Raw genomic sequence first — 27,795 nt, forward strand, 5'->3', positions numbered from 1 at the left:
CAACCTAGTTAAAAATTAAAACTTTCAATTAAAAAATTCTTAGCCAACTTGGCAATTGTCAGATATGAGTGGGAGGGTTGCTGGTCTCAGTGATTAACCTCTCTTTCCAGAGGTCCTCTGCGATAGGCTGTCGCTCCAGTGTGAGAAAGAGACGCCCGTGTCTTCAGTCAGTGGCTGGGACCAGATTCCCTAGCATATACTGGGGGACTGTTCCGCACAGGGAATGCTATCGTCTGAAACTTTATGTTTCATAGCATATGTTAAAATCCCAGTGCCCGATGTGATGGTAGGAGGTGTGGCCTTTGGGAGGGGCTTTCACAAATGAGATTACTGCTTTCATACCCGTGAGCCCAAAGAGCTCCCCAGCTCCTTCCAGGATGTGAGGATGTGAAAAGTTTGTAGCCTAATAGAGGACCTTAACTCAACCAGATTAGCACTCTGATCTTGGACTTCCAGAACTTCTGATATTCTCATCTCCAGAACTGTGAGAAATAACTTTCTGCTTTTTCTAAGCTACTCTGTTTGTGGTATTTTGTCATACCGACGTGAATGGACTCAGACGGGGAAACTAAAGTTACCATCTAATGGAAATGACTAAAATGTGTACAGTTTTCATTAAATCAAGGGATCCTGGGGAAAGTGCTCAATATAAAGGGGGAAAGTAACTTAACCATGTCACTTCCCTGCTTAAAAATTTTCAGTCTTCCCACTGCCTTTAAGAGGTAGTCTAAACTAGACTTACTCCAAGTTAATCTCTCCCTGAGGGTACTCCAGCCCTTTAGACACTTTTCTATTTCCATAGCCTATGCTTCCTGCTACCAAAGGGCCCATTTATGCTGCTTTTACTTTCTAGAATGTTCTCTGACATCTTTTCCCCCTCCCCATCCTCCCATAAACCAAACACATACACGTTCTCTCACATACACACGCTATACAGCTTGACCTGGTTAATTCCCACTCCTATTTCAAATCTTATCTTAAACATCCCTTCTTCAGTGGGGAGGGGTCTTTCCTAATCTCACAGACTAGCAAATCCATTTTCTATAAGCTGTCATGTCTTTTAAAGTAAAACAAAATGAAAGACCTTTTCTTTTATGATTGCTTATTTAATAGACTTTCAGATGGTAAGTTCCAAAAAGTCTGGAAACATGTCTATCTTATCCACACACCACTATCGCCTCGTGACTTGGTAAAGTGTCTGTCACGTAGTAGATACTAACAAAAATGTATTAAATTTAATATGCAGGTCCAATGTTGCTAACCATAATAGTGAATATTTATTGAGTGCTTACTCTGTGCCAGAGGCTGTTAAAAGTGGTTTATGTGGGATTAGACATTTAATTTCTTATCTTTAAGATAATTTCTGTAATCTTCCCCATTTTACCAATAAGAAAACGCAGGTTAAATTTGTCCAGGGGCGCCTGGGTGGCTCAGTCGGTTAAGCATCTGACTTTAGCTCAGGTCACGATCTCACAGCCTGTGAGTTTGAGCCCCGCGTCAGGCTCTGTGCTGACAGCTCAGAGCCTGGAGCCTGCTTCAGATTCTGTGTCTCGCTCTCTCTCTGCCCCTCCCCTGCTCATCCTCTGTCTCTCTCTGTCTCAAAAATAAATAAAAACATTAAAAAAAAGAAAGAAATTTGTCCAAGGTCACACAGCTAGGAAGTGGTCCATCTAGAATTGAAACCCAGAAAGTCTGATTCCAGGGCCAAGCTGTTAATTCTTATGCTACACTGCCAAAGAGGGCTTGACAAATTCTGACTAGTAAAATAAAGAAAAGACTCACAGAAAAGGTTGCCTTGAACTTAGCTTTTGAAACATGAATAGGATTTTTGTTGCCTTGAGATCTAAGGCTAGTGGAAGTATTGTTGGGTGAGCTGGGGAGACCCCGGGCCCTCAGGCCTTGACCCAGCCCATCTGGAGGGAGTCAGGGAAGGTGACTTGTTGGTCTTGACCTAAGAAAGAAATTGAGGACAGACACTCAACACAGTGGATGAGCGACATAAATGGAAAAGTTTATTAAAGTAAAAGATACATTCTTTATATAGGTGATTAGGTGAGAGAGAGAGAGAGAGAGAGAGAGAGAGAGAGAGACAGAGAGAGAGAGAGATGCACCCTGGGGGTTGGGTTTCTATCTTTTATTGATGGTTATTAACTAAGGGGCAGAATATGGCCAGAAGCAGGGCCTTGTGCTTTTTCTCCCTAATTTGGTCAGGGGTTTCCTGTCATGGTACCTGCCATTTTAGGCCTGTCTGGTTTTATCCAGCTCCATCTGGAGTACTGCCAGGATAGGCCTCTGACCTTCCTGATAGTAGGCCATGGCTTCCTTGTTGTTGATCTTTATCCTGTTAAAACTTGACAATCTATTCTAACAGAAGCAACTGAAGACAATTCTACTCAGTCTTCAATGCTGGGAAGTGGCAAAGCCGAGCAAAATGGCACCAGGAAACTACTCCCTAACTCTCCTGGAAGACTGAGCTCTTCTTAGCTACTGTGTTCTAATTGGCTGCAAGATAGGAGTGGTGTAATCTGTAGGCACCCGCACTTATTCCTGACATGGCTAGAAAGAAAGTGGCACTGGCAGAGATCAGTTTAGCAGTGTGGAGGATTGCTTGTAGGTGTAAGAGAATATTAGCCTTAGGGTGTTAGGGTGCTGTTGAGCAATCCTGTCTCACTATGCCAGGATGACAGTAGTGAGTCTGAAACAGTGAAGGTGAGGTCACTCTAGAAAGCACAGAGACAAAAGCTGGGTTGAAAAAGGCAAAGAAAATATCCATTCATCCAAAAAGAAGTCTGAGCTCAATGCCAGGCATTCAGAGATGGACCAGTATTGGGACTCATCATGAAGAAAGAGCAAAAATCTTTAAAGAGAGGCCAAGAGGCAAGATTATAGAAAGCAGGATGATGCAAGGATAGAAGCAAGGTTCTTTCTTTCTTATTTAATGTTTATTTATTTCTTTTGAGAGCGAGAGCATGCATGCAAGTGGGGGAGAGGCAGCAGAGAGAGAGAATCCCAAGCAGACTCTGTGCTGTCAGCACAGAGCCCAGGGCGGGGCTTGTTCTCACAAACTAGGAGTTCATGACCCGAGCTGAAATCAAGAGTTGGACACTTAACTGACTGAGCCACCCAGGTGCCCCGCAAGTTTCTTTATGAAAACCAAAATAAACAGATGTGGAGAAGCTGAAATTACAAAGAGGGGCAAAGGGTGTTCCAGAAGGCCATGCACATTATAAAGGTCAGTTAAAGCTCTCCTATATAAAGGTTTATCCAGCTGATACTTCTTGAAAAGAAAGAAACATTACTTCTGGCACTGGGAGTGGAAGAGATAGAATACAACCAATAAATATTTCAGAGTTCAAATTGAAAGGGAGAGGTGGGAGAGTGACTGGAAATAGAAGGTAAAGAGATAAAACTGTTAAAGAGGCCACTGAGACTTTGTGCAGATAGATAATAAAAACATCTATTATCTATTATTATTACTAATGCCATCTCTCACTAATTGAGAGAAGGACCTAGAAAGAAGAGACTGACTGCAATCTCAGGAGCCGCCCTCAGCCTAATTGTTTAGCTACTAAATTGGGGGGTAATTTGAAATTTAGCCAGTGTCTTCGAGAGATCATTTTCCCTGCCTGTGTCTTAAATGTTAGCTGTGCTCTAGGACCTCATTCCTATGTTCTTTGTTCTCTCATTTTATGCTTCCTGGAGGATCTCAAGCACTCTCAAGCTTTTAATGATCATCTGTATGCTGATGATTCCTAAATTTCTGCCACCAATTCAGATTGTTCTGTCTCTGCTCACGTTTGTATAATCTACTCTTTGCAAGACAACTTCACCTAGATGTCACACAGAAACTCACACTCAAAATTATCAACACTCAAATCATTATCTTGTTCTTGGAATTGACTTTGACTCTTTTTTTGGCAGACTCCCCCTTCCCTGACTTCCCACATCTTTTTTGGTGGCCTATCATCATCCAGTGGGGGGGGGGGGGGGTTGTGTGTCACTTTTGTCTGTCTGTCTCCATACCTTACACCCATGGTGAGTTTATTTGTTATGTAAGATCATCTGGGAGGAAAATAGATGCCAAAGAACTGGGTCTCCATGGGGCCCAAGAGTAGGTCTGTGGTCTAAACAAGTGTGAGAGCAGAGAGACTGGTCAGTTGCAGTGAGGCAAAGAGTTAAATGTTTGATTTCCTGATGTTCAGATTTTTCAGAGACAGCACTGTTTTGGTGAACACAGGTTAAGGATGTGGATCCAGATGTGAGTAGCTGTCGTAGAATAGATACAGGATGTTAAGAGGCAACAAGAAGTTATTGGCAGCCACAGGATATAAGTCACCCAGGGTTTTGGCAGGATTTGGGCAGGAAAAGATGATTATAATCCAAGTGCATTTTACAATTCTTTGTTGATCTCATAAATCTTACATACTTATGGTGATCCAGTTTAAAGAAAATTGTAATGAAAACCTGAAAGCTGATTTACAAATCATGACTTTCAACAACAAAAGTGGAGAGGACCAGAGGAAAACAAGTGAAAAGGAACTGATTCGTGCATGTAACCATCACTGCTTTTTCCCCACAACTGCGGGCTTCAGTGGTTCTTAGCCATTACTTCTGACTTACAAAGTAGCCAATAAACCTTGACATGTAATGTGACTGTTAATTACACACTTAATTGTAGCTAAGCCTTTTACTAACTATATTCTTAAGAAAGAATAATACAAATATTTATTGAGTGTTTGCTATGTGCCACTAATTTCCTGAGTGTTTTAGATTCATTTATCTTTACAAGGTAGGTATCATTATTTCTGTTCTAAAGATGAGTAAACTGAGGCATGATGAGGATAAATAATATGCCTGAGATCTCACCACTGCTTAGGGGCAGAATTGGGATTCCAACCTATGCAGTGTGTTCTAGAACCAGAGCCACATTTGAGATAAGAGGCACTGAGAGAGTGTGAAGTTATCAGGAAAAGATGACTTTATTAAGAAATATTCTTCATATCATGATAGGCCAGTAAAGTTCTTTCAAAAAAAATAAAAGGCAGTAAGTTATTGTCAATGAATAATAAAATAGGATTTAAACAAATGAATTCATCCAATAAAAATTTGTTGAGCATATTCCATATACATATATTGAGTTGGGTATTAGTATAATAGGATATAAAGAAGTATAAAATGAATTCTTTGCCTTCAGATGGGATATATATATATATATATATATACACACACACACCACACACACACACACACACACACACATATATACACACACACACATATATACACAATGGAATATTACTTGGCAATCAAAAAGAATGAATCTTGCCATTTGCAACAATGTGATGGAATTAGAATGTATTATGCTAAGTGAAATAAGCCATTCAGAGAAAGACAAATATATGATTTCACTCATATGTGGAATTTAAGACACAAAACAGATAAACATAGGGGAAGAGAGGCAAAAATAAAATAAAAACAGAGAGGGAGGCAAACCACGAGAGACTCTTCAATACTGAGAACAAACTAAGGGCTGCTAGATGGACGTTGAGTGGGGGGATGGCTAATTGGGTGATGGGCATTAAGGAAGGCACTTGTTGGGATGAGCACTGGGTGTTATATGCAGGTGGTGAATCACTAAATTATTCTCTGAAACCATTATTATACTATATGTTAACTAACTTGAATTTAAATAAAATAAAACGAAACAAAACAAAATAAAATAAAAATGCATTCTTTGTCTTCAGTTACTGTAATAATATGCATGAAAAAAGAGGTAAAGTATTACATTGAATGTTAGAAAGTGCAAAAAGAAATTCTAAGAAGTCAAAATAGAGATTTCCACTTAGGTTCTTTTCTGTATGGCAGAAACAAATTTGGCTATTTCCCAAGCCTACAACAGATTAGAGTGGGAGCACCAGCAGTTGTAGCGCCAAGAAGGTGATTTGGGGACGTTAGCAAACTCCCAGCCAACTTCATCAGCACTCCTATCAGTTGACACCCACTAAAAATCCAGGTCCACATGCAATGCGTTTGGTTATGGGACGCTACTCCCAGCTCCCCTGGGGGTGTAAGTAATCTATAGGGTAAGCAACACATCTCCTCTGTAAAATCCAAACTACTCTGAGTGCAGAAGCCCCTCTGTTTCCAGGGTTGCAAATAAGAGAAAACACTGTATTTGCTCTCCGAATGTAGCTTCAGGGTCAGTCCCACGCAATGCCCCAGCCCTCACCATCTTGTGTCACTTGCAGCCATTCCTACCTATAGAGGAGCCAAGAGGCTGGTCACAGTGACGACAGGAAAACTGTGACGCAGATGAGAAACAAAATTAAGTAAGACAACAAGCCCTTCTTCCATCAGCAATGACAAAGGTCACCTTATCTTTGGTATGTTCTTTTTTTTAAGAAAGTGGAACATTTGTAATACTCTTTAGAAAGATCGTCTTCCCCTCAAAAAATGTGCTTAAAGAGGGTAAATCTGGCATTGACGGGGAAAGATCAATAATCCAACATGTTCCCTGAAATTTGGGGGGAAATCGATTCCATTCTGGACTTACAGGTACAAAAATATAGGGTGATGTGGCTGCATATGAAAAAAATGCCCTCCAAATAGTTCAGACTTTAAACTCTTTAGTATTTATGGGAAAGCATGATCACTTCAGGTTACAATGGGTAGGTATTGTTTTACAACATTGTCAAAAATAATAGAAATACCAACTGTATTCATTTAAAAGTGTATGTGTTTTTGAAACCATTGTGAGTAACAATAGTAATAAAGGACTCTGTGAAAACTGAATAAAGCAAACTTTATGGGTCATCCATGAGACCATTCAAGAAAACAAATTGTTGTCGCTTCTGGTTCAGAACAAGCCAATTATTGTTCTTTATTATATCTTGCTTAGATCAAGTCTCTCTAAAGGTGATAAATACTAATCTTTATTTTAAAAAAATTTTAATGTTTATTTATTTTTGACAGAGAGAGAGAGAGAGAGAGAGAGAGACAGAGACAGAGACAGAGCATGGGCGGGGGAGGGGCAGAGAGAGAGGGAGACACAGAATCCAGAAGCAGGCTCCAGGCTCTGAGCTGTCAGCACAGAGCCCGACGCCGGGCTCGAACTCACAGACTGCGAGATCATGACCTGAGCCGAAGTTGGATGCTCAACCGACTGAGCCATCCAGGTGCCCCAGATAAATACTAATCTTTTAAATGGACCCGTCCAGTTTGTCATGGTTCTAGAGAATTTAGGTGACTTTTAGGAAGATGATTACGTTTGGGGTGGCATTGTGTAGAGTAAAAGTCATTTTAAGAAATAGCTTTACAGGCGCTAGAGAGGTGTGAGGTTAGTGAAAAGAGCCATTCACATTAGTCAAGCAGGCTTTACCAAGGGGAATATAAAGATGGGTTTTCACTGGTATGCTAGCAAAAAAATGGTCTTGAATAGCATGCAAGCAGTGTACCCAGTACTTAAATCAGCATTAATTTAATTTTTAGTTTTATCAGGATCTTAGATGATTCTCTTTATGGGGTCTAGGTATTTGCCAAAACTCTATTGCTATGTGCACATTACTGAGGATTGGCTGTAGACCACCGTGTGTTTTCAAAAGAGATTGAAGCCACACCCCTTTTTCTTTAAGTCAGTCTTATATTCACATCAAATTCTTATTCCACTGGACTTTTCAAATTATTTAGTGTTAAACTTATTGAAGTGGCTTTTCAGCTAAAAGTTGGGCAATGTGGTCGCTTCTGAGACTTACTTCATAGGCCAGAGAAGCCACGTTCCAGGGCCTGCGGTAGTAGACCAAGGTATTTCCATCCCGAACCCGGTCACAGAATCCATTGTAGAACTCATTGTCAAAAGGTGTGTTTAGGGGATCCATCCCTAAGATGTTGATGCTGAGAATGAACAGAGTAGCATTAGGTATGGCGATACCAGGAGCTAATGCAAGGCAGTCCTCTGTAGCTGGGGAAAGAGAGAGCTTTGGCTCAGCCCCCCGCCCCCAACACATGCGTGATATAATCAGGAACAGAAGCAAGAGCCTGCTCACTTCTGCTTTACATCTCTGGCAGGAGGCACACCTTAGGAAGACCTTATAAACTTCCAGGCAACCTCGGCACTGCGGAGACTACAATGAAAGATATGCAGTAAGTAGGGAGCAAGGGACCATCTGGCTCCTAGAGTCTTAACCCCAGTGTTATAACTCTCAGCTAACTTCCCTTAGTGAACTAAGAGCCAACTCTGTAATACCACCTATTTAAATTATTTGAGAACAGAGCATCTCAGGGGGGCGGTATAACATATGCATGTAATTTTTAATCTACGAATCAACATTGGGGCTCTTTCTCTCCCCATGCTCTTTAAACTTAAGCTTTTTCCTCCATCTGCCTCACTGCTTGTCAAGAACCTCATTCCCTCCAGGCTTATATCATCTGTATTATATTTTCCAAAGGGAAACACAAAAATTTCAGCATCCTGACAAGGCATTCTCAAAAGTTCTACTTTTTCCTCCCAGCAAAATATTTTTATTTGGAAAGGTTCAATTCAGAAATAGAAACCTTATTTAACTTAAAAGAAGTTAAGTTTGAGTTGTAGGGCTCAAAGCAACGTATGAACAAGAAGCATTCTCTAAGAAGAACACTTCTGTTTATTGGAGGAACAGTCATTGCTATCTAGACTGCCTCTGGAATATGGGGTTCTAGACCAAGGAGGCCAAGACGGAGGTTTGATCTGCACAGTTGTAACTGAGTTTGACACAAAAGCAGAAATTCTTCCATTTTCTAGACCACGACCCAAACTTTTGGGATTCGATCTCTCTCACTCTCTGCCCCTACCCCGCTTGTGTGTGATTTCTCAAAATAAGTAAATAAACTTTAAAACAAAATAATCCAAAGACAAATACACATGTGCCAAATGAGCAGCACAGGTAAGTGCTACACAGGTTCCCGACAGGAAGAAACCCCATTTCAGGGTCATAAATAGTTTTAGAAGAAGTAGGATTTGACTTGGGTTTTGAAGGATGGGGATGCAAGGGCAGGAGGAATGGTGTGCATAAAAGCATGGAGGTGGAAATGTGTATGGCATGACTTCACGTAGAAGTGTCCAGATTTTCTGCTCGTTTACTCTATAAAAGATGATGTCCAACTCAGCCTGCCTGCACAATTTTAGTTTGACATATAAAATTTTTCATCTTGGGGTGCCCAGGTGGCTCAGTCGGTTGAACATCCGACTTCGGCTCAGGTCACGATCTCATGGCTGGTGAGTTCAAGCCCTGCATCAGGCTCTGTGCTGAAAGCTCAGAGCCTGGAGCCTGCTTCATATTCTGTCTCCTTCTCTCTCTCTGCCCTCCCCTGCTCATGCTCTGTCTTTCTCTCTGTTTCTCTCTCTCTCAAAAATAAGCAAAACATAAAAAAAAAAAACTTAAAAAGTTTTTCATCTTAAATTTAAGTAGTTGCAAAGGGTATAATTTCTCAGCAGGCTACAAATATTTATTTACACCTTAAAATACAATTATTTTGCCTCTTTTTAAAATAAATCCAATGAAATGCCATAGTATTGGGTGGGTATCAAATCACTGCAATGTTTATATATCTTTAGCAACTAGACAGTTTATGGTATTCTTTTTGATTCCTTTTTTTTTAAAAGACAATTTATTTTTCAGAGAAGTTTTAGGTTCACTACAAAATGAGTGAAAGATACAAAGATTGTTCATATGCACTTACCCCTTTTTATTCTTGAATCCATATTTCTATTCCAATTCCACAGAATTTTCATCTAATGTGAGGTTATTTTAGCTTGGAATTTTTTTTTAATTTATATAATTTATTGTCAAATTGGTTTCCATACAACACCCGGTGCTCATCCCAAAAGGTGCCCTCCTCAATGCCCATCACCCACTTTCCCCTCCCCCCACCCATCAACCCTCAGTTTATTCTCAGTATTTAAGAGTCTGTTAAGGTTTGCCTCCTTCCCTCTCTGTAACTTTTTTTTCCCCTTCCCCTCCCCCATGGTCTTCTGTTAAGTTTCTCAGGATCCACATATGAGTGAAAACATATGGTATGTCTTTCTCTGTATGACTTATTTCACTTAGCACAACACTCTCCAGTTCCGTCCACGTTGCTACAAATGGCCAGATTTCATTCTTTCTCATTGCCAAGTAGTATTCCATTGTATATATAAACCATATCTTCTTTATCCTTCGTCCGTTGATGAACATTTAGGCTCTTTCCATAATTTGGCTATTGTTGAAAGTGCTGTTATAAATATTGGGGTACAAGTGCCTCTATGCATCAGCACTCTTGTATCCCTTGGGTAAATTCCTAGTAGTGCTATTGCTGGGTCATAGGGTAGATCTATTTTTAATTTTTTGAGGAACCTCCACACTGTTTTCCAGAGCGGCTGCACCAGTTTGCGTTCCCACCAACAGTGCAAGAGGGTTCCCGTTTCTCCACATCCTCGCCAGCATCTATAGCCTCCTGATGTGTTCATTTTAGCCACTCTGACTGCTGTGAGGTGGTATCTCAGTGTTGTTTTGATTTGTATTTCTGTGATGAGGAGTGACGTTGAGCATCTTTTCATGTGCCTGTTGGCCATCTGGATGTCTTCTTTAGAAAAGTGTCCATTCATGTGTTCTGCCCATTTCTTCACTGGATTATTTGTTTTTCAGGTGTGGAGTTTGGTGAGTTCTTTATAGATTTTGGATACTAGCCCTTTGTCTGATATGTCATTTGCAAATACCTTTTCCCATTCCATCAGTTGCCTTTTAGTTTTGTTGATTGTTTCCTTTGCAGTACAGATATCTTGGAAATTTTAATTGATTACTTTTTTATACTTTTCTGTACTAAAAAGATATTAAGTGAAATTTCTAAAATTTCAAGATACCTTTTGACCATAAGGTTTAAGTAATTAAAAGTTCCTCTGGATTGAGTTGTTATTATTATTATCAGTATATATAAGTATTAAAAATTTTAAAGTAATAAATAAACATAAGTAATTGGGGGGGGGGAATGGTGTCTCAGTGAAATGAATGGGACTTCTTTTTAAATTAATTGATGAGTTCCTGCCCTTGTGGGTGAATCTTACTTATTGCTAGAAAAAGACGAGATTCATGATCAACTGTATTCCTACTTTCTATTTTTATAGATGTGAATGCTGAGAAACTTTACTCATGTACATAAGTAGATAAGAATAGAAGGAATTTTGCCATGGCAATGTCACTTGATTCTTTGATCTTCTGAGATGTACGCCAAAAAAAGGTCACAGACTAGTTTTTCATTAAAAATTATTTTCATAGCCCATTTTCTGAAAATTGATTAGAATATCTTTCAGTGTTGTTGATAAAAAGAGTGAGAGACCAGTTGACTAACAAGGCGTTGGAGCCCAACTGAGCAGCAATATTTGGAGACATTTCTCGGTTCTTCCACATGGTAAAATTTAGATGGGTAAGGGGTGTATTCTCCTTTTGGAAAGTGAAAGCTCAGTGATTTTAAAAAGGGAGATGAAAGGGGAGAATGGGTTTGATAACCTGAATGCCACGGAGTTGTTAAGCTTATCAAGTTTATGAACAATATATATGAATGGAATCGAAGATTTCCTGTCAGTCCAATAGAGTAGTTAAGCCACTAATAGTTGAGGAAACTACTATGTTAAAACTTACCTGCCCCTTAGAAATTCTTTTTTTGCACCCCATGGTACGCATACCCCACTTTGTAGGTTTTGTTTTACAGAACAGCAAATTGACTAGTTGGCTGCATCCATCTGGAAAGTTACAATGAAGCTGATCCACAGTCTAAAGCACAACTAAGGAAGAAATGTTTCAAAACTTGACTTGGTTCCACTACTACAGAGACGGCCAGTCTAGTCTAGAATGAGCCAACTTTTTTTTCAGCCAAGAAACATGAAAACTTCTCATGGATGGAATGTCATCGCCTGGGAAATTAAAAAAAGCATGTATATTTTGTCAGCACCTAGAGGTGCCTGTTTTCACGCCAGCATCTAGAACCATAGGCAGTTCCAATTTACCAGGTAAACAGAAAACAAAGATCCTTCCACAGAAGTGGTGTTATGCTTAGAGCACATTAAAAAAAAAAAAAAAAAAAAGTAATTCATTGCATGCTGTACATCATTTACAGATGGTTTGGATTTATATTTTTTCAATGAATGCAAGATGAGCTCGGGATTTCCCTAAACACTTCTGGAGAATCTCAGATGCCTACAAGGCAAGAGGCGGAAACATTTGTGATACAAGGGAATTCTCTTGGCATTAAGAATTTAAGTGGGAGTCCTTCAAATGCAAAACACATATAAGTTAAGGACTGTAGGTAATGACTTGTGACTTTCATGTGTAAAAGAATCTGGCTGTGTATGACTGCTGATAAGTCTCAGTGAGAGTTTCCAGAGTGGACTGTGTAGAAGCAGTTTACAAGCATGTTGCTCTGACTAGGGTGTTTACTCCTATTACCTCTATTCGATATATCCCATTAGGCCCTTAGAAGAATAATGGAGATGCATCGTAAATAAATATGTAACATTAATGGGATTGAAGAATATCTCAAATCTAATAAAGCATGTCATTTTGGAAACTCTTCCTAAATATTAATTACTGATTTATACTATTCTTCAATATTCTTAATTCAAAAATGTGGGTAATAAATAGCAACCTAAGGAGTTTCATTTTCTATGGTTAGTTTTACTTTGAAGATAAAGTGTTGATTCATGGGCTTTGCAGTGATGGTGATGTGGGTGGTGATGAGCATGTGAACAGAAGGCCAAGGTGATGGTGAAACAAATCTAGTTTTATAAAAGTCAGAGAAATGTGGGTTTCAGTTCCACTAGAGACTAAATAGTTCTGCTAGAATCTAAAGAGACTAAACTGGTTTTATTTGCTTCACTCAGTTTTTATCTGTAAAATGAATATAATAACTCCTCTGACAGCCTCACAGGATTATTATGGAAAGCTATAGAGAAACAACGTAGAAAAAGGTGCTGAGAAGTTCAAAGTATTATGCAAATGAAAGCTGTTGGAGAGTAATAGGCTTTATGAAGCCTAAATTAGTTATAGGTAATTGTTCATGGTAGTAGGGAATTTAATTAAAAAATGCTGGTGGACTTATTCTATGGGGACCAACCTCATTTTCCAGTTCTGCAGCCAACCTTCTCCTGTAGCTGGGGCCCCACCCTCTTTCTTGGTCTCGAACAGTCAGCCCTCTGACATTCCCTTCAATCAGCCCTTACGGTGGTAAAGCATACGGTGGTGATGTATTTAGGGAGTCCTAGCCAGCTCTCTGGAATGCCTCATCATATAACTTCCTACAAATGCTTTATATGAAATTTTTCTTTTCTCTGAGCAAAGAAAACCAATAGATTATGAATGATTGTTTTTCAGCTAAGTGGGCTACAATTTCTGTATCCTTTTATAAGACAGGGTATAAATTTGCCTTGTGTGAAAATACATAACATATGCAATGCCCACCTTCAAGCCCATCTGTTTAGATTAGAGAGAAAACTATTTCCTGGATCTACAACAAAACAAAACAAAGTGATAATGGACTTTCACCAGGGGCTCACAGTATCTCCTTGAAGAAAACAGCAAGAAGAGTCAGAACTCACTGGAGCATACAGTTATCTGGTTATAAGGTTGCAGACAACCCCCATACCATTTACTAACAATTGTTAAAATAACCTCCTGAGTCTGGAGACAAAAACTATTGGATTCAAGACTCCTACCTTTAGGCTAAAGGCCAAAGACACTTAGTATTAGTGGGCAATACTTGAATGCTGCTAGGATAAGATTTCATAAAGTGAATAGAGGATGTGTGAAATGTTTTATCTGGCGCCTGACTCTTGGTCTCCTGGACTTTTTTCCTTACTGTGATTCAACAAGCACAAGTTCCATCTGGTTTAGAGAGAGAAGACATTTCCGCTTGTAGCCAAACCGATGCGGGGGTCTTACCTTAGGAACTGCCCCCTGCCTTGGTATAAGGTCTCAGTCTGAGCACCAATGACATTGTGGGTCCTGTGCACTGCAGGATGGTTAGCATCATCCAAGGCCTCTACCCACTGAATATCAGCAGTGCTCCTTCACCCCCTGGGTCCTCCATCCCATACCCCACTGTTGTGACCCGCAAAATAGTTTCCAGACATTGCTAAATGTCCTCTGGGAAAAAAAATCGCCTCTGGTTGAGAACCAATACCTTAGTTCCTCCTCTTGCTTTTACCGTCACCCACATCTTCTTCTTTCCTCTCCCTATCCCCATTTCCAGGACTTGAGTCCTGAACCTGAGTTTCCAGGTACCCAGTCTCAATCTTACCTGATGCCAATTGACAGTATTTTAGAAGCACTTATTTTCATTAATCAATCAATTAATTAATTCCTCTATATATCTACCCACCAGTATTTAATGAGTGCCTATGATGAACCAGGCACTGGGATTACGAGGTTGATAAGACACATTGCACTACAGGGCAACGAAACAGAGCCATGTGCCATCTCTGTCAATACACCGCTGGATGTGGGAACAGCTGTCTCTGTTGAGTACAATTTGCCAACAAATCCACCTCAAGTACCTTCACTGAAGAAAGCTCGGAACCACAATTGGAAAGTATGCTGTAGACATTCCTGGGGTGTCCTCTATTTGGAACAGGATAGCACCTGGGGCTTATGTCATTTTTCTAATTCCTAGGGCACAGATCTCTGGGTAATGGTCCTTATTCTGCAGAACTCTGAGTTCTAAACTGTCCAAGACTTCTCACCTGAGCTTAGCTGCCCAGAACTACTATGTAGAACATGGGTGGAACTTCATCTTGTAATGAGAACCAGAGTCTCAACGCCATTGCCATCAGGCATCAGAACTGATTATTCTGCCCTATTCCTCCTGGGTCAACTCTACAAGGCAGGAAACTCCTGAGAACTTACAACCAGGTGTAGATCCGGGACAAGTTCCAGTGGAAGGCAGCCTTGCTGACAATTCAAATATTTGAATTGAATTGCCAGACCAACCACAGGCGATTTCAATTTCAAGTGTTAACATATCACTTTAACATTGCTATGGCCTTCCAGAGGTTCATAAATGAGGTGCTTCATCTCCTGTTGGACTCAAATAATCACCTATCATCCTGATTCTATGGACCCCCTACTAAGGCTGGACAGCGTATCCAAATTATCTGGAGATACTGATTCAGCACTTTACCTTCTTTCAAGCTCAAGCATAATTCAAACAGAAAGCGGACCCATGAGCTACTCTCTAGCTCAGACCCTCCGTCACCCCAGCACAGCAGGGGAGATAGAGGTCACTTTCATCCTCAAAGAGAAACATTTAAGCCAAGTACAGACCCATAGCCTGCTGTCCGGGCCAGTTCGGATTCTTCCACTACTCTGTCACGGCAGGGAGGACGGGGATCACTTTCACAATCATCTTCATCTGAAAAGTCCCCGCAGTCATTGTCACCATTACACAGAAGTCGCCTCTTTATGCATCTGCCTGCAATCAAAATCAAGAAAGACACTGTGGCAAGATTTCATTTTTTCTCATTGCCAAGTAGTATTCCATTGTATATATAAACCACATCTTCTTTATCCATTCATCAGTCGATGGACATTTGGGCTCTTTCTATAATTTGGCTATTGTTGATAGTGCTAAATCTTGCCATTTGCAACAACGTGGATGGAAATGGAAGGTATTATGCTAAGTGAAATAAGTCAGCTAGAGAAAGACAGATATCATACGTTTTCACTCATATGTGGAAACTTAACAGAGGATGATGGGGGAGGGGAAGAGGAAAATAGTTTCAAACAGGGAGGGAGGCAAACCATAAGAGACTCTTAAATCCAGAGAACAAACTGAGGGTTGAAGGGGGGAGGGAGGGGAAAATGGGTAATGGGCACTCAGGAGGGCACTTGTCAGGATGAGCACCGGGTGTTGTGTGTAGGCAATGAGTCATGGGAATCTACTCCCGAAGCCAAGATCACACTGTATAAACTGTATGTTACCTAACTTGACAATAAATTATATTTAAAAAAGAAAAAAAAAAGATACTGTGTGTCTAATGCCAAATTTCCTCTCTTCCTGAAGTTATCAAGTGTACTTTAATGACAGAGGGGAGGGAATGTGCATACATTTGAATTCTTTGTACAACATTTATAGGTGGCCCTTTTACTCGTACCTTTCACACTTGCAACCATAAGCGTGTCAAAGCAGACGTGTTTTTTTTCTGCTCATGAGTGCACACAGAAGCCCACAATGAGCAAGGAGGATGCAAGGATTACCTGTGCCGCATTTAAACTCATTCCCACAGTCTTCCTCCATGTCTATGCAGGGCTCAGTAGGCTCACACAGTCGTCTGTCTCCCACAGCATCCACGCACTTTTGCCCCTTAAATTGCCCAAAGGCCTCAATGTTCCTTGAACGAAACTGCACAAAACCAGCTGGAAACATTAGAATTTCTAACGCCAAAAAGGAATAACGTCTAAAACTACATCCACAGCACTGTAGCCTTCTACTCCCAGGTGAGTCTATGGTTTTACAATGGAAGCCCTAAAAGCAGTCACTAATGCTTGTGACAGTGGCATCTGGCGTTCTAGGGTCGGTAGTCTCTCCTGCAGAATCTGGTTCCTCGTGACACTCATTTAGTACTATCCACCACATTCAGATTTCCAAGCAGGATGAGACTCTTCCCTTTAGATATCCATCTTTCCATCTCAGTTTGGAATTCAGCTGGGGGCTCCCTCCCTCCAGTCCTTTTCCTGGAGATACCGGCAACCCAGTTTCCATTTGGGGACATCAGCCGAGGGAATGACAATGAATACTTACCATTTGTTTGAGGCAAGGGTCACATACTGACCATTCGCTCCAGGAACTCATTCTGCAGTCTATCGGAAGTGGTGTCTCATTCTCTTGTCCGGTCTCTGGGGTAAAACTAAGACAACAGAATGCGTCAACTTCGTGGCATGACATGTGCCTGTTTCCAAGAAGCCTTCACAAGCCAGTCTAATTTCTTTACTACTTTTCTGCCTTGTAAAATCAAAGGATGTATCCATTTACCATATCTCTCATTTGACATTTGATCACATGCTGCTTTGTATTTTCAACTGGTTTTGTTGTTGAATTCTCGTACAGCTTTGTAATTTAACTTTGAATCTAACGATGCCTGGAATCATGGTGATGAGGAGAAAGTGGGTGACGGGCACTGAGGAGGGCACCTGTTGGGATGAGCACCGGGTGCTGGATGGAAACCAATTTGACAATAAATTGTATTGAAAACAATGGTGATGAGGAAAACCAGCAGGTCTTCCCGCTACCTGTTTTACACTGATTAGTCACTTATTTCCAAACAACTTATGAACTCAGTGAAGCACCTTGCTTCACTTTGCATCCCCCAGAGTCTGAGAAAGCCTCTGGTGACCTGGTTCTCTTGAAAATTCCAGCCAGGGGGCCCAGGCACTCTGGGAGCTTGCACCTGGTAGACGAAGACCACCTCCCGCTGCACCGTGCGTGTCCTAAACTGCAAGCCCGACCACTTCACTCTCCGCTTCAGGACTTACCCCTTACCGTAATGGATTTTAAGGCATATATTTTGGCACTTGTAGCCTTCCCCTCCTCCCTCTAGACCCAAAGCTCAGCATCAGCAGCGTTTTTCTGGCTTTGAACAATTCTTTCTTCTTCTGTTCACTATTTGGATCTCTTCTGGTTGCAACACCTCCTTGGATTACTATATCATTCAATGAAAGAAAGAAAGAAAGAAAGAGAGAAAGAAAGAAGGAAAGAAAGAAAGAAAGAAGAAAGAAAGAAAGAAAGAAGAAAGAAAGAAAGAAAGAAAGAAAGAAAGAAAGACAAGAAAAGAAAAGGAAACAAAAGCAAAAGCCACTGAACAAGAATCCTATAAATGTCCTGCCCCCACTTCCCTGAATTGGTACCTACTCTTTCTAGAGCACAGTCTCTTACTCCAGAAGGGTGGCTAGGTAAGGCCAATCCCTCCACAGAGTCTCCAGATTCCAGCACTTCTCTGAGACTTTGACCAATTGTTTTTGTCCTCCGTTAAAACTCTTCCTTGCTACCGTTTTTCAATTTGTTATATATTGTGTTCAAGTCTTTGCTATTAAGCAGAAACAAGCAAATGAATAAGCAAATAAAACACTCTTTCTGAGTCCCTTCCAGGCACCCCCATTTCCCTCCTGTCCTTCACAATGTCACTTCTTATTTAAAAAAAAAAAATTTTTTTTACTGTTTATTTTTGAGAGAGCATGAGCGGGGGGGGGGGGGGGGGCAGAGAGAGAGAGGGGCTGAGCTGTCAGCACAGAGCCTGATGCGGGGCTTGAACTCACGAACTGTGAGATCATGACCTGAGCCGAAGTCGGACGCTTAACCAACTGAGTCACCCAGGCACCCCTCCACAATGTCGCTTCTTAAAGGAATTGTTATAAACATATTTATGTTTCTCTTTCATCAAAAAAAAAAAAAAGTTTCCTCTCTTTCACCACTATGTGTCCCATTAGCTACCTCTGAAATTCTCTCCTCCTTTTATCTATCTTCAAAGAGTAGTTTGCACCCTATCTCCTGTTCCTAACCTCCCAATCACTGTTCAGCCCTCCTGCCCCAAGGACACTGCTCTTGCCAGAGTCAATGATGACAGACAGCTATGTGGCACACTTGGTCCTTTCAGTGCCTGTCTTATTGACTTCCTCACAGCTGTCAATGCAGTTGGCCATTCTGGCTGTTTAAAAACAGCCTCTTCCCTCGGACTGAATGATACTGAACTCCTTTCATTTCTTCTTTCTCTGCTGCCCAGTTCTCCTAGACTATGTAGGCTCCTCCTCCTTAGACAGCCTCTGAAAGGCTGTTTTTCCTCAAGGCCCTGTCTTGAACCTATCTTTTAAAAAATGTCTACACTTTCTCGGGGCTTTGGTTTCCATGCACATACTAATGACATTGAGAGATAAGTCTGCCGTCCAGACACCTCTCTTGGATTTTAAGCTCTTGGATATAACTCCCAATTGGAGGTCTGCACTTGGATTTCATTATGCCCCATTGAACTCACCATATTCTCCAAACAAATTCATTATTTTCCCCTCCTTTCAAAGCTGCTGCTTGCCCTGTATTGTCGTGGTAAATGGCACTTCCATTTATGCAGTCGCCCTGGCCAGAGACTTGGATATTGTCTCACTTAGCCTGCAACCCTCCCTCTCATCTTCCGTATCTAATCAACAACGAAAACCTGTTATTTAGTCTCATAACTAACTCTCAAGTCCATTTGCCCTTCATCTCTGCCAGACACTTTTCTGCTCTACACTAACATTACATCTCTCCCAGATGACAATACTTTTTTCCCTAATCCAGTTTCCATAAATCATACACAAGGATCTTTTAAAAATGCAGGATTTGATCGTATCATTCCCCTTCTGAAAATGTTTATTTACGCTTCCTATCACTTTTATGACAAAGCCCAAATTTTCTAACATGGTGTGGCAGGCCGAATAGTGATGCCCAAAGATGTCCACATCCTGATCCCTAGAATCTATGAATGTTCACCTCACATGGCAGACAGGACTTTGCAGGTGTGACTAAGAGAAGATTATTCTGTATCATCTGGGTGAACTCATTCTAAACATGTGGGTTCCTAAAAAGCAGAAGAGCATATCAGGGAGGTGTGAAGACAGAAGAAGAGGTAGGAGAGGGGCGCCTGGGTGGCTCAGTTGGTTAAGCGGCCAACTTCGGCTCAGGTCATGATCTCGCAGTCTGTGAGTTCGAGCCCCACGTCGGGCTCTGTGCTGACAGCTCAGAGCCTGGAGCCTGTTTCAGATTCTGTGTCTCCCTCTCTCTGACCCTCCCCCGTTCATGCTCTGTCTCTCTCTGTCTCAAAAATAAATAAACGTTAAAAAAATTTTTTTTAAATAAAAAAAAAAAAAAGAAGAAGAGGTAGGAGAAATTCAAAACATGAAAAGGGTCTCCACTGGCTATTGCTGGCTGTGAAGAAGGAAGGAAACCATGAACCAAGGAATGTAGGCATCTTCCAGAAGCTGGAAACACCAAGAAAATGGATTCTTCCCTAGAGCCTCCAGAAAGGAACGTAACCCTGCTAGCACTCTGATTTTGGTCCAGTGAGACCCACTTGAGACTTCTGACCTTTAGAACTGTAACATAATACGTTTGTATCACTTTAAGCCACTAATTTGTGGTAATTTGTCACAGCTGTAGTGGGAAACTAGGACACATGGTCTAGAGAGCTCTGTACAGCCTATCTCCTTCCTCATTCTTCATCCTCACTTTCTCCATCAAAACTTTAGCCACATTGAACTTGAAGTTCCCAAGATAAGCTACTTTTTCTCATGTCTTCAGGCCTTTTGACCTTCTATTTCCTACTTATTACATGATCTCATCTTGGGCATAATGTGTTTTTTCCCCATGAGCATTCCCTAAACTCCTTGTGTAATTTATTTTTCTCTGCACCTATTTGTATATAATCTTGTTCTCTATTATGTCATAAGCATTTTTGCAATGATATATTTCATTTAATTAGCTCATTCCTTCATGCATCCTTTCATTTATCCATTCATCAAATATTTATTAACTGTCTCTATTTGCTAGGCATGAGGGGTATAATGGTGTGCAAAAGAACAAAACAAAATAAAAGAAAAACTATGATCCCTGATCTAAAAGAGATTTTATTCTAAATAACAATATCAGTGAGCTAGGAAACTTTCAATCCTGTTCAGCTTGTTATTGGAATAGGAATGCTAACTGGTGCAACCATTCTGGAAAACAGTGTGGCGGTTCTTCAGAAGGTTGAAGATAAAGCTACCTATGACCCAGCAATTGCACTACTCATTCAAATGTTACAAAAATATTCATTCAATGCACCTAATGTTTACAGCAGTGCTATCAATAATAGCCAAATTATGGAAAGAGTCCAAATGTCCATCAACCGATGAATGGATAAAGAAGATGTGGTATATGTGTGCATAATGGAATATTACTTGGCCATCAAAAAGAGTGAAATCTTGCCATTTGCAATGGGAATGGAGCTAGAGTGTATTATGCTAAGGGAAATAAGTCAGAGAAACAGAAATACCATATGATTTCACCCATATGTGGAACAAAACAAATGAACATAGAAGAAGGGAAGGGAAGATAAAATAAGATAAAAATAGAGAGACAAACCATAACAGAGTCTTAACTATAGAGAACACACAGAGTTTCTAGATGTGAGGTGGGTGCAGGGATGGGCTAAACAGGTGAAAGACATTAAGGAGGGCACATGTAATATATGTAAGTGATGACTCATGAAATTCTACTCTTAAAACCAATATTACACTATACTTTAAGTAATTTGAATTTAAATAAAATCTTGGAAGAAAAAAAAAGGACCATAGTTGATTCTCATATTCATGCAATGTTGGGAAATGATGCTTGGCTACGTCTGGAGGATATTCATGAATCTGAAGGGGTAGAATTCAAGTTAGTTGGGGGGTACCCATTATATCAACAGAACCCAAACTTGAAGCCACCACGAACCTGATAATGTCACTGAGGTACTTTATCATTAATTTCAGGAATTCTTCTAGGTTCTATCTACTAATGTCTGCATGGATCTTTCCAATAACTTTGTTTCTCTAGTATTAGTCCTGTTGCCTTCAACTAGGTTATCTCCTCCTGTTTATCTTTTTTTTATATTTATCACTTACTCAGATGATCACATTAGAATTTTGTCTTAACATCTCCCCCAAAGAGATTATCTCTTGGTTGTAGAAACTGCACTGATAGACCAGGGGTATGCTACTTTTGTCTTTCTCATCTGCCGATGAGATCAGCTTCAGTGAATAACTAGTCCAGAGGGTACAGTACAGACTGAAGGATCATGTACGGGGAGGTAAAATCCACTGCAAATACTCCAGAATGAGTTAGAGTCCTTTGTTGAGCAAGCCTAGGACCCAGCCAGTGATGGGGGCTGATGAGAAAGGTGGTTCATCTATTTCACACATAGGTAGAAAGACCCTGCTCCAAAAATACTGGCATTGCCTATAGACTGTTCTCTACCATCCTTTGCTTGAAAATCAGCACCACATCACACCGATTCCCTTCCTTTTTAGCTTCTAACTCGAGAACTTCTTTTCTTTTTTGTAGATTTAACTCACACTCTGGACTCAGTACAGAGCTCTGCCTTTGATCTTTTATTGCCCCCCCAGACCATGATTTGGATTTATCTCATGAATGACCCATGAATGACCCCATAGGAATGTCTCCTGATGACATCCTTGCCTTGGGAGGAGACTTACAGCCCTCTAGATATCAGGCACAGGGTATTTGTTGGTTTACTGGTTCTGTCATAACCAGATACTACAGACTGTGTGGCTTAAACAATAGAGATTTATTTTCTTACACTTCTGAAGTCTAGAAGTCTGAGATCAAGGTATCTGCAGGGTTGATTTCTTCTGAGGCCTCGCCTTGGCTTCTAAATGGCCATCTTGTCCCTGTGTCTTCACATGGTCTTTTCTCTCTACGGCCTGTGTTCAAATTTGTTCTTCTCATAAGGACTCTTTTTATAAGTCACATTGGATCAGAGCCTCCCCCCCCCCATGAACACATTTTAACTTGATTACCTCTTTAAAGACCCTGTCTCCCCAAACAGTCATTTTCTGAGGTATTGGAGGTTAGGGCTTCGACATATGAATTGGGGGTGGGCACAATTCAGCCCACAATATTCAATAAATGTGTTCTTTTTTCTTATTAAGCAGTTTCTTCTATATGTCTACTAGTTTTACTAGTCAACTTTAAAATCTCATTTTCTTATTAATCTTTCATTCTACCACCGAGGGGTAAATTTGGTAGGTGTTATTAGTTGTCTTTTACAGATGAGAAACTAAAACCAGAATTACAGTACTTATCCAAAGTCGGGCATTAGTGGCAAAACCAGATGGAGAATTTACCTCTCTCTGCTCCTAGTTCACTGCAATCTTTCCTTGTCCCCCATGCTACCTCCCCTTACATCACTAATCAAAGCTTCTTTGAAATGACTTAAAAGGTCATAGCTTAGTCAATAATTTTTGGATGTAATAGTTTAATGATTTTTAGACATTTTGAGATACAGAAAGTTAACAAAAACTTCTTTCCTTCCCCCTTCCTTCCTTCCTTCCTTCCTTCCTTCCTTCCTTCCTAGTATAGCAGTTCCAGGTAAAGCACATTCATTGGACAACTTGTTTCTTTCCTGGATCTATTTTAAGTTTAAACCTAAATGATATGAAATTAGGCAAAAATAAGTTAAAAAGTGTGGGAACTTCTGGCTGTTTTCCCTTCATGCACCAGGTGCCTGGATACTTGGAGGCAAAATATGGCAGGACTGTGGGGAATTATTAGGAGGAAATAGTAGATTGTGTCAAAGGAATGGGCTATGGAAATGAATGCAGTATGCAAATGTTAAGATAGGAGGTGAGTGTTCTTGGATAGGGACTTCTGAGCCTAACACTCCCTCGCAAGCTCCTCTGACTCACTAGGCAGATAATCTCTTGTAGTTCAAGGGCTGTATAGGTACAATGCCTACCACCTGCCTCTCACCCTGCTGAGTTATTAGACTGAGTGAAGAAGTATTTGTAAAGCACTGTCTGGATTCCTAGATGAAATGTGTTTATCAAGTAAAACCTATCTCCAAGTGTTTCAATCTCAGCTTGAAAGTCATTTCCCAGATCAAAGTGATGTATATCAGCATGACAGGAGGTCTAACTCTGGGCCAGAAGTGCATTAAATGAAGGGCCATTGATGTACGCCTGGTTCCATCTCCCAGCCATAAAATATTTCCAGCTTTAGTAGAAGGAAACCTCCAGGAGCAGCTCACACTCCAGGCGAAAAAACACCTGCTGTGGGACGGAATCTTTTTGTCAATAAATAAGACAATGCGGCTCCTCTGAGTGGAGAAATATAAGCTAATTAGGACTGCATTCTTAACCCACGGATCTGCCAGTTTTCTTAGTTCATGCGATTCAGCAAGACGAGAAGACAATATAACAGCAGTGCCCAATGCTAATTTTTTCAGGACCTTTCCTGATTTACCAAGACTTATTTAAGAGCTTGTTTTGTGTGCTCCCAGTGAGCCTATATTGAAGGACCTTTATGGAGGGCCTGCTCTGTGTCAGGAATTGTTCTAAGTGATTGGGGCTACAGGACAATGTTCTTGCCATCATGGAGCCTACATTCTAGTGGATGAGAACAATAACCGATTTCCAATAACTTTGTTTCTCTAGTATTAGTCCTGTTGCCTTCAACTAGGTTATCTCCTCCTGTTTATCTTTTTTTTATATTTATCACTTACTCAGATGATCACATTAGAATTTTGTCTTAACATCTCCCCCAAAGAGATTATCTCTTGGTTGTAGAAACTGCACTGATAGACCAGGGGTATGCTACTTTTGTCTTTCTCATCTGCCGATGAGATCAGCTTCAGTGAATAACTAGTCCAGAGGGTACAGTACAGACTGAAGGATCATGTACGGGGAGGTAAAATCCACTGCAAATACTCCAGAATGAGTTAGAGTCCTTTGTTGAGCAAGCCTAGGACCCAGCCAGTGATGGGGGCTGATGAGAAAGGTGGTTCATCTATTTCACACATAGGTAGAAAGACCCTGCTCCAAAAATACTGGCATTGCCTATAGACTGTTCTCTACCATCCTTTGCTTGAAAATCAGCACCACATCACACCGATTCCCTTCCTTTTTAGCTTCTAACTCGAGAACTTCTTTTCTTTTTTGTAGATTTAACTCACACTCTGGACTCAGTACAGAGCTCTGCCTTTGATCTTTTATTGCCCCCCCAGACCATGATTTGGATTTATCTCATGAATGACCCATGAATGACCCCATAGGAATGTCTCCTGATGACATCCTTGCCTTGGGAGGAGACTTACAGCCCTCTAGATATCAGGCACAGGGTATTTGTTGGTTTACTGGTTCTGTCATAACCAGATACTACAGACTGTGTGGCTTAAACAATAGAGATTTATTTTCTTACACTTCTGAAGTCTAGAAGTCTGAGATCAAGGTATCTGCAGGGTTGATTTCTTCTGAGGCCTCGCCTTGGCTTCTAAATGGCCATCTTGTCCCTGTGTCTTCACATGGTCTTTTCTCTCTACGGCCTGTGTTCAAATTTGTTCTTCTCATAAGGACTCTTTTTATAAGTCACATTGGATCAGAGCCTCCCCCCCCCCATGAACACATTTTAACTTGATTACCTCTTTAAAGACCCTGTCTCCCCAAACAGTCATTTTCTGAGGTATTGGAGGTTAGGGCTTCGACATATGAATTGGGGGTGGGCACAATTCAGCCCACAATATTCAATAAATGTGTTCTTTTTTCTTATTAAGCAGTTTCTTCTATATGTCTACTAGTTTTACTAGTCAACTTTAAAATCTCATTTTCTTATTAATCTTTCATTCTACCACCGAGGGGTAAATTTGGTAGGTGTTATTAGTTGTCTTTTACAGATGAGAAACTAAAACCAGAATTACAGTACTTATCCAAAGTCGGGCATTAGTGGCAAAACCAGATGGAGAATTTACCTCTCTCTGCTCCTAGTTCACTGCAATCTTTCCTTGTCCCCCATGCTACCTCCCCTTACATCACTAATCAAAGCTTCTTTGAAATGACTTAAAAGGTCATAGCTTAGTCAATAATTTTTGGATGTAATAGTTTAATGATTTTTAGACATTTTGAGATACAGAAAGTTAACAAAAACTTCTTTCCTTCCCCCTTCCTTCCTTCCTTCCTTCCTTCCTTCCTTCCTAGTATAGCAGTTCCAGGTAAAGCACATTCATTGGACAACTTGTTTCTTTCCTGGATCTATTTTAAGTTTAAACCTAAATGATATGAAATTAGGCAAAAATAAGTTAAAAAGTGTGGGAACTTCTGGCTGTTTTCCCTTCATGCACCAGGTGCCTGGATACTTGGAGGCAAAATATGGCAGGACTGTGGGGAATTATTAGGAGGAAATAGTAGATTGTGTCAAAGGAATGGGCTATGGAAATGAATGCAGTATGCAAATGTTAAGATAGGAGGTGAGTGTTCTTGGATAGGGACTTCTGAGCCTAACACTCCCTCGCAAGCTCCTCTGACTCACTAGGCAGATAATCTCTTGTAGTTCAAGGGCTGTATAGGTACAATGCCTACCACCTGCCTCTCACCCTGCTGAGTTATTAGACTGAGTGAAGAAGTATTTGTAAAGCACTGTCTGGATTCCTAGATGAAATGTGTTTATCAAGTAAAACCTATCTCCAAGTGTTTCAATCTCAGCTTGAAAGTCATTTCCCAGATCAAAGTGATGTATATCAGCATGACAGGAGGTCTAACTCTGGGCCAGAAGTGCATTAAATGAAGGGCCATTGATGTACGCCTGGTTCCATCTCCCAGCCATAAAATATTTCCAGCTTTAGTAGAAGGAAACCTCCAGGAGCAGCTCACACTCCAGGCGAAAAAACACCTGCTGTGGGACGGAATCTTTTTGTCAATAAATAAGACAATGCGGCTCCTCTGAGTGGAGAAATATAAGCTAATTAGGACTGCATTCTTAACCCACGGATCTGCCAGTTTTCTTAGTTCATGCGATTCAGCAAGACGAGAAGACAATATAACAGCAGTGCCCAATGCTAATTTTTTCAGGACCTTTCCTGATTTACCAAGACTTATTTAAGAGCTTGTTTTGTGTGCTCCCAGTGAGCCTATATTGAAGGACCTTTATGGAGGGCCTGCTCTGTGTCAGGAATTGTTCTAAGTGATTGGGGCTACAGGACAATGTTCTTGCCATCATGGAGCCTACATTCTAGTGGATGAGAACAATAACCGAGGATCCAGCAAATATGACATGCAGTGTCAGTTAAGACGTATGAACTGTAAAGGAAAATAAAGCAGGGTAAGTGGATAGAGTGCCATGGGGCTGGAGTAGGGGAGGGAGGTTTCTTATATGGGGTAGTCAAAGGGCCCTCTCAGAGGAGGTGTAGTGATTTAAAAACGTGTTCACGATTTTTTTTTTTTTTTTTTTGGTCATTCTTCCCATCAAAGATGGGGTCTGTGTACTCTCCTTTTGAAGCTGGTAGTGTTTTTCTTAATGCCTTGATGAGTGGAACACTGTTGAAATGAGCCTGCCTGACTTTTAAGACTAGGTTAGAAAAAGCCATGCAAGTTCTGCTGGCTTATTTAAAAACATTTGCTCTGGGAGCCTTTTCCCACTATGTATAAAACTGACTACCCTGAGTCTACCACATGGAGAGCAGAGAGAAAGAGAGAGCAAGAGAGACAGATTCTCAAGGAGAATCAACTGTTCCAGCCCCTAGCTGTTTGGGTCTTCCCAGCCCGAATGACAGACACATGAGTGAAGAGATCATCATAATAATCCCAGGCCCAGCCACCATCTGACTACATCTGCATGGGATACCCATGAAAACCACTTTACCGGGCCCAGTCAACCCTTGGACTCATGAACCAATAAAATAATTGGTATGGTTTTAACAACCGTCTCGGGATGGTTTGTTACACAGCAAAAACGACCAGAACAGAAGGTGATATTTGATTAGCTACTTGGATGAATTCAGAGAGAAGCTGTGTGAGTGTCTGGAAAAAGAGTGTTCGAAGCTAGGGGCAAATAAATGCAAAGGCCCTGAGGGCGGTATGTCAGAAGCACAGAAGTAGGGCGACAGAGCCGCGTGAGCAAAAGGCAAGGTAGCAGAGGTGCCTGGAGAAGCAGGTAGGGTGCAGCTCCTGCCTTGTAAGCTGTGGTGAGGAGTTTGGATTGGATTCTGAGCTTGATGGAAATTCTTACAGGAGTATGAGACCA

At 40.8% G+C, this 27,795-nt stretch overlaps 1 protein-coding gene across 1 annotated transcript in view; it reads right to left on the reverse strand.

Moving 5' to 3' along the window:
• C9 (complement C9) overlaps positions 1–27,795 on the reverse strand; it is a 56,002-nt gene that overhangs the window by 22,243 nt on the left and 5,964 nt on the right. Inside the window, exons 2-5 of the mRNA XM_019464228.2 lie at positions 16,801–16,906; positions 16,257–16,401; positions 15,324–15,471; positions 7,752–7,890 (exon numbers count right to left, since the gene is read on the reverse strand). Of these exons, the coding sequence (XP_019319773.2) occupies positions 7,752–7,890; positions 15,324–15,471; positions 16,257–16,401; positions 16,801–16,906 (538 nt within the window). The remainder of the gene's footprint in view (positions 1–7,751; positions 7,891–15,323; positions 15,472–16,256; positions 16,402–16,800; positions 16,907–27,795) is intronic.

The sequence above is a fragment of the Panthera pardus genome, unplaced genomic scaffold, assembly GCF_024362965.1.
Source record: "Panthera pardus isolate Hobbes unplaced genomic scaffold, ASM2436296v1 HiC_scaffold_2, whole genome shotgun sequence".
NCBI lineage: Eukaryota > Metazoa > Chordata > Mammalia > Carnivora > Felidae > Panthera > Panthera pardus.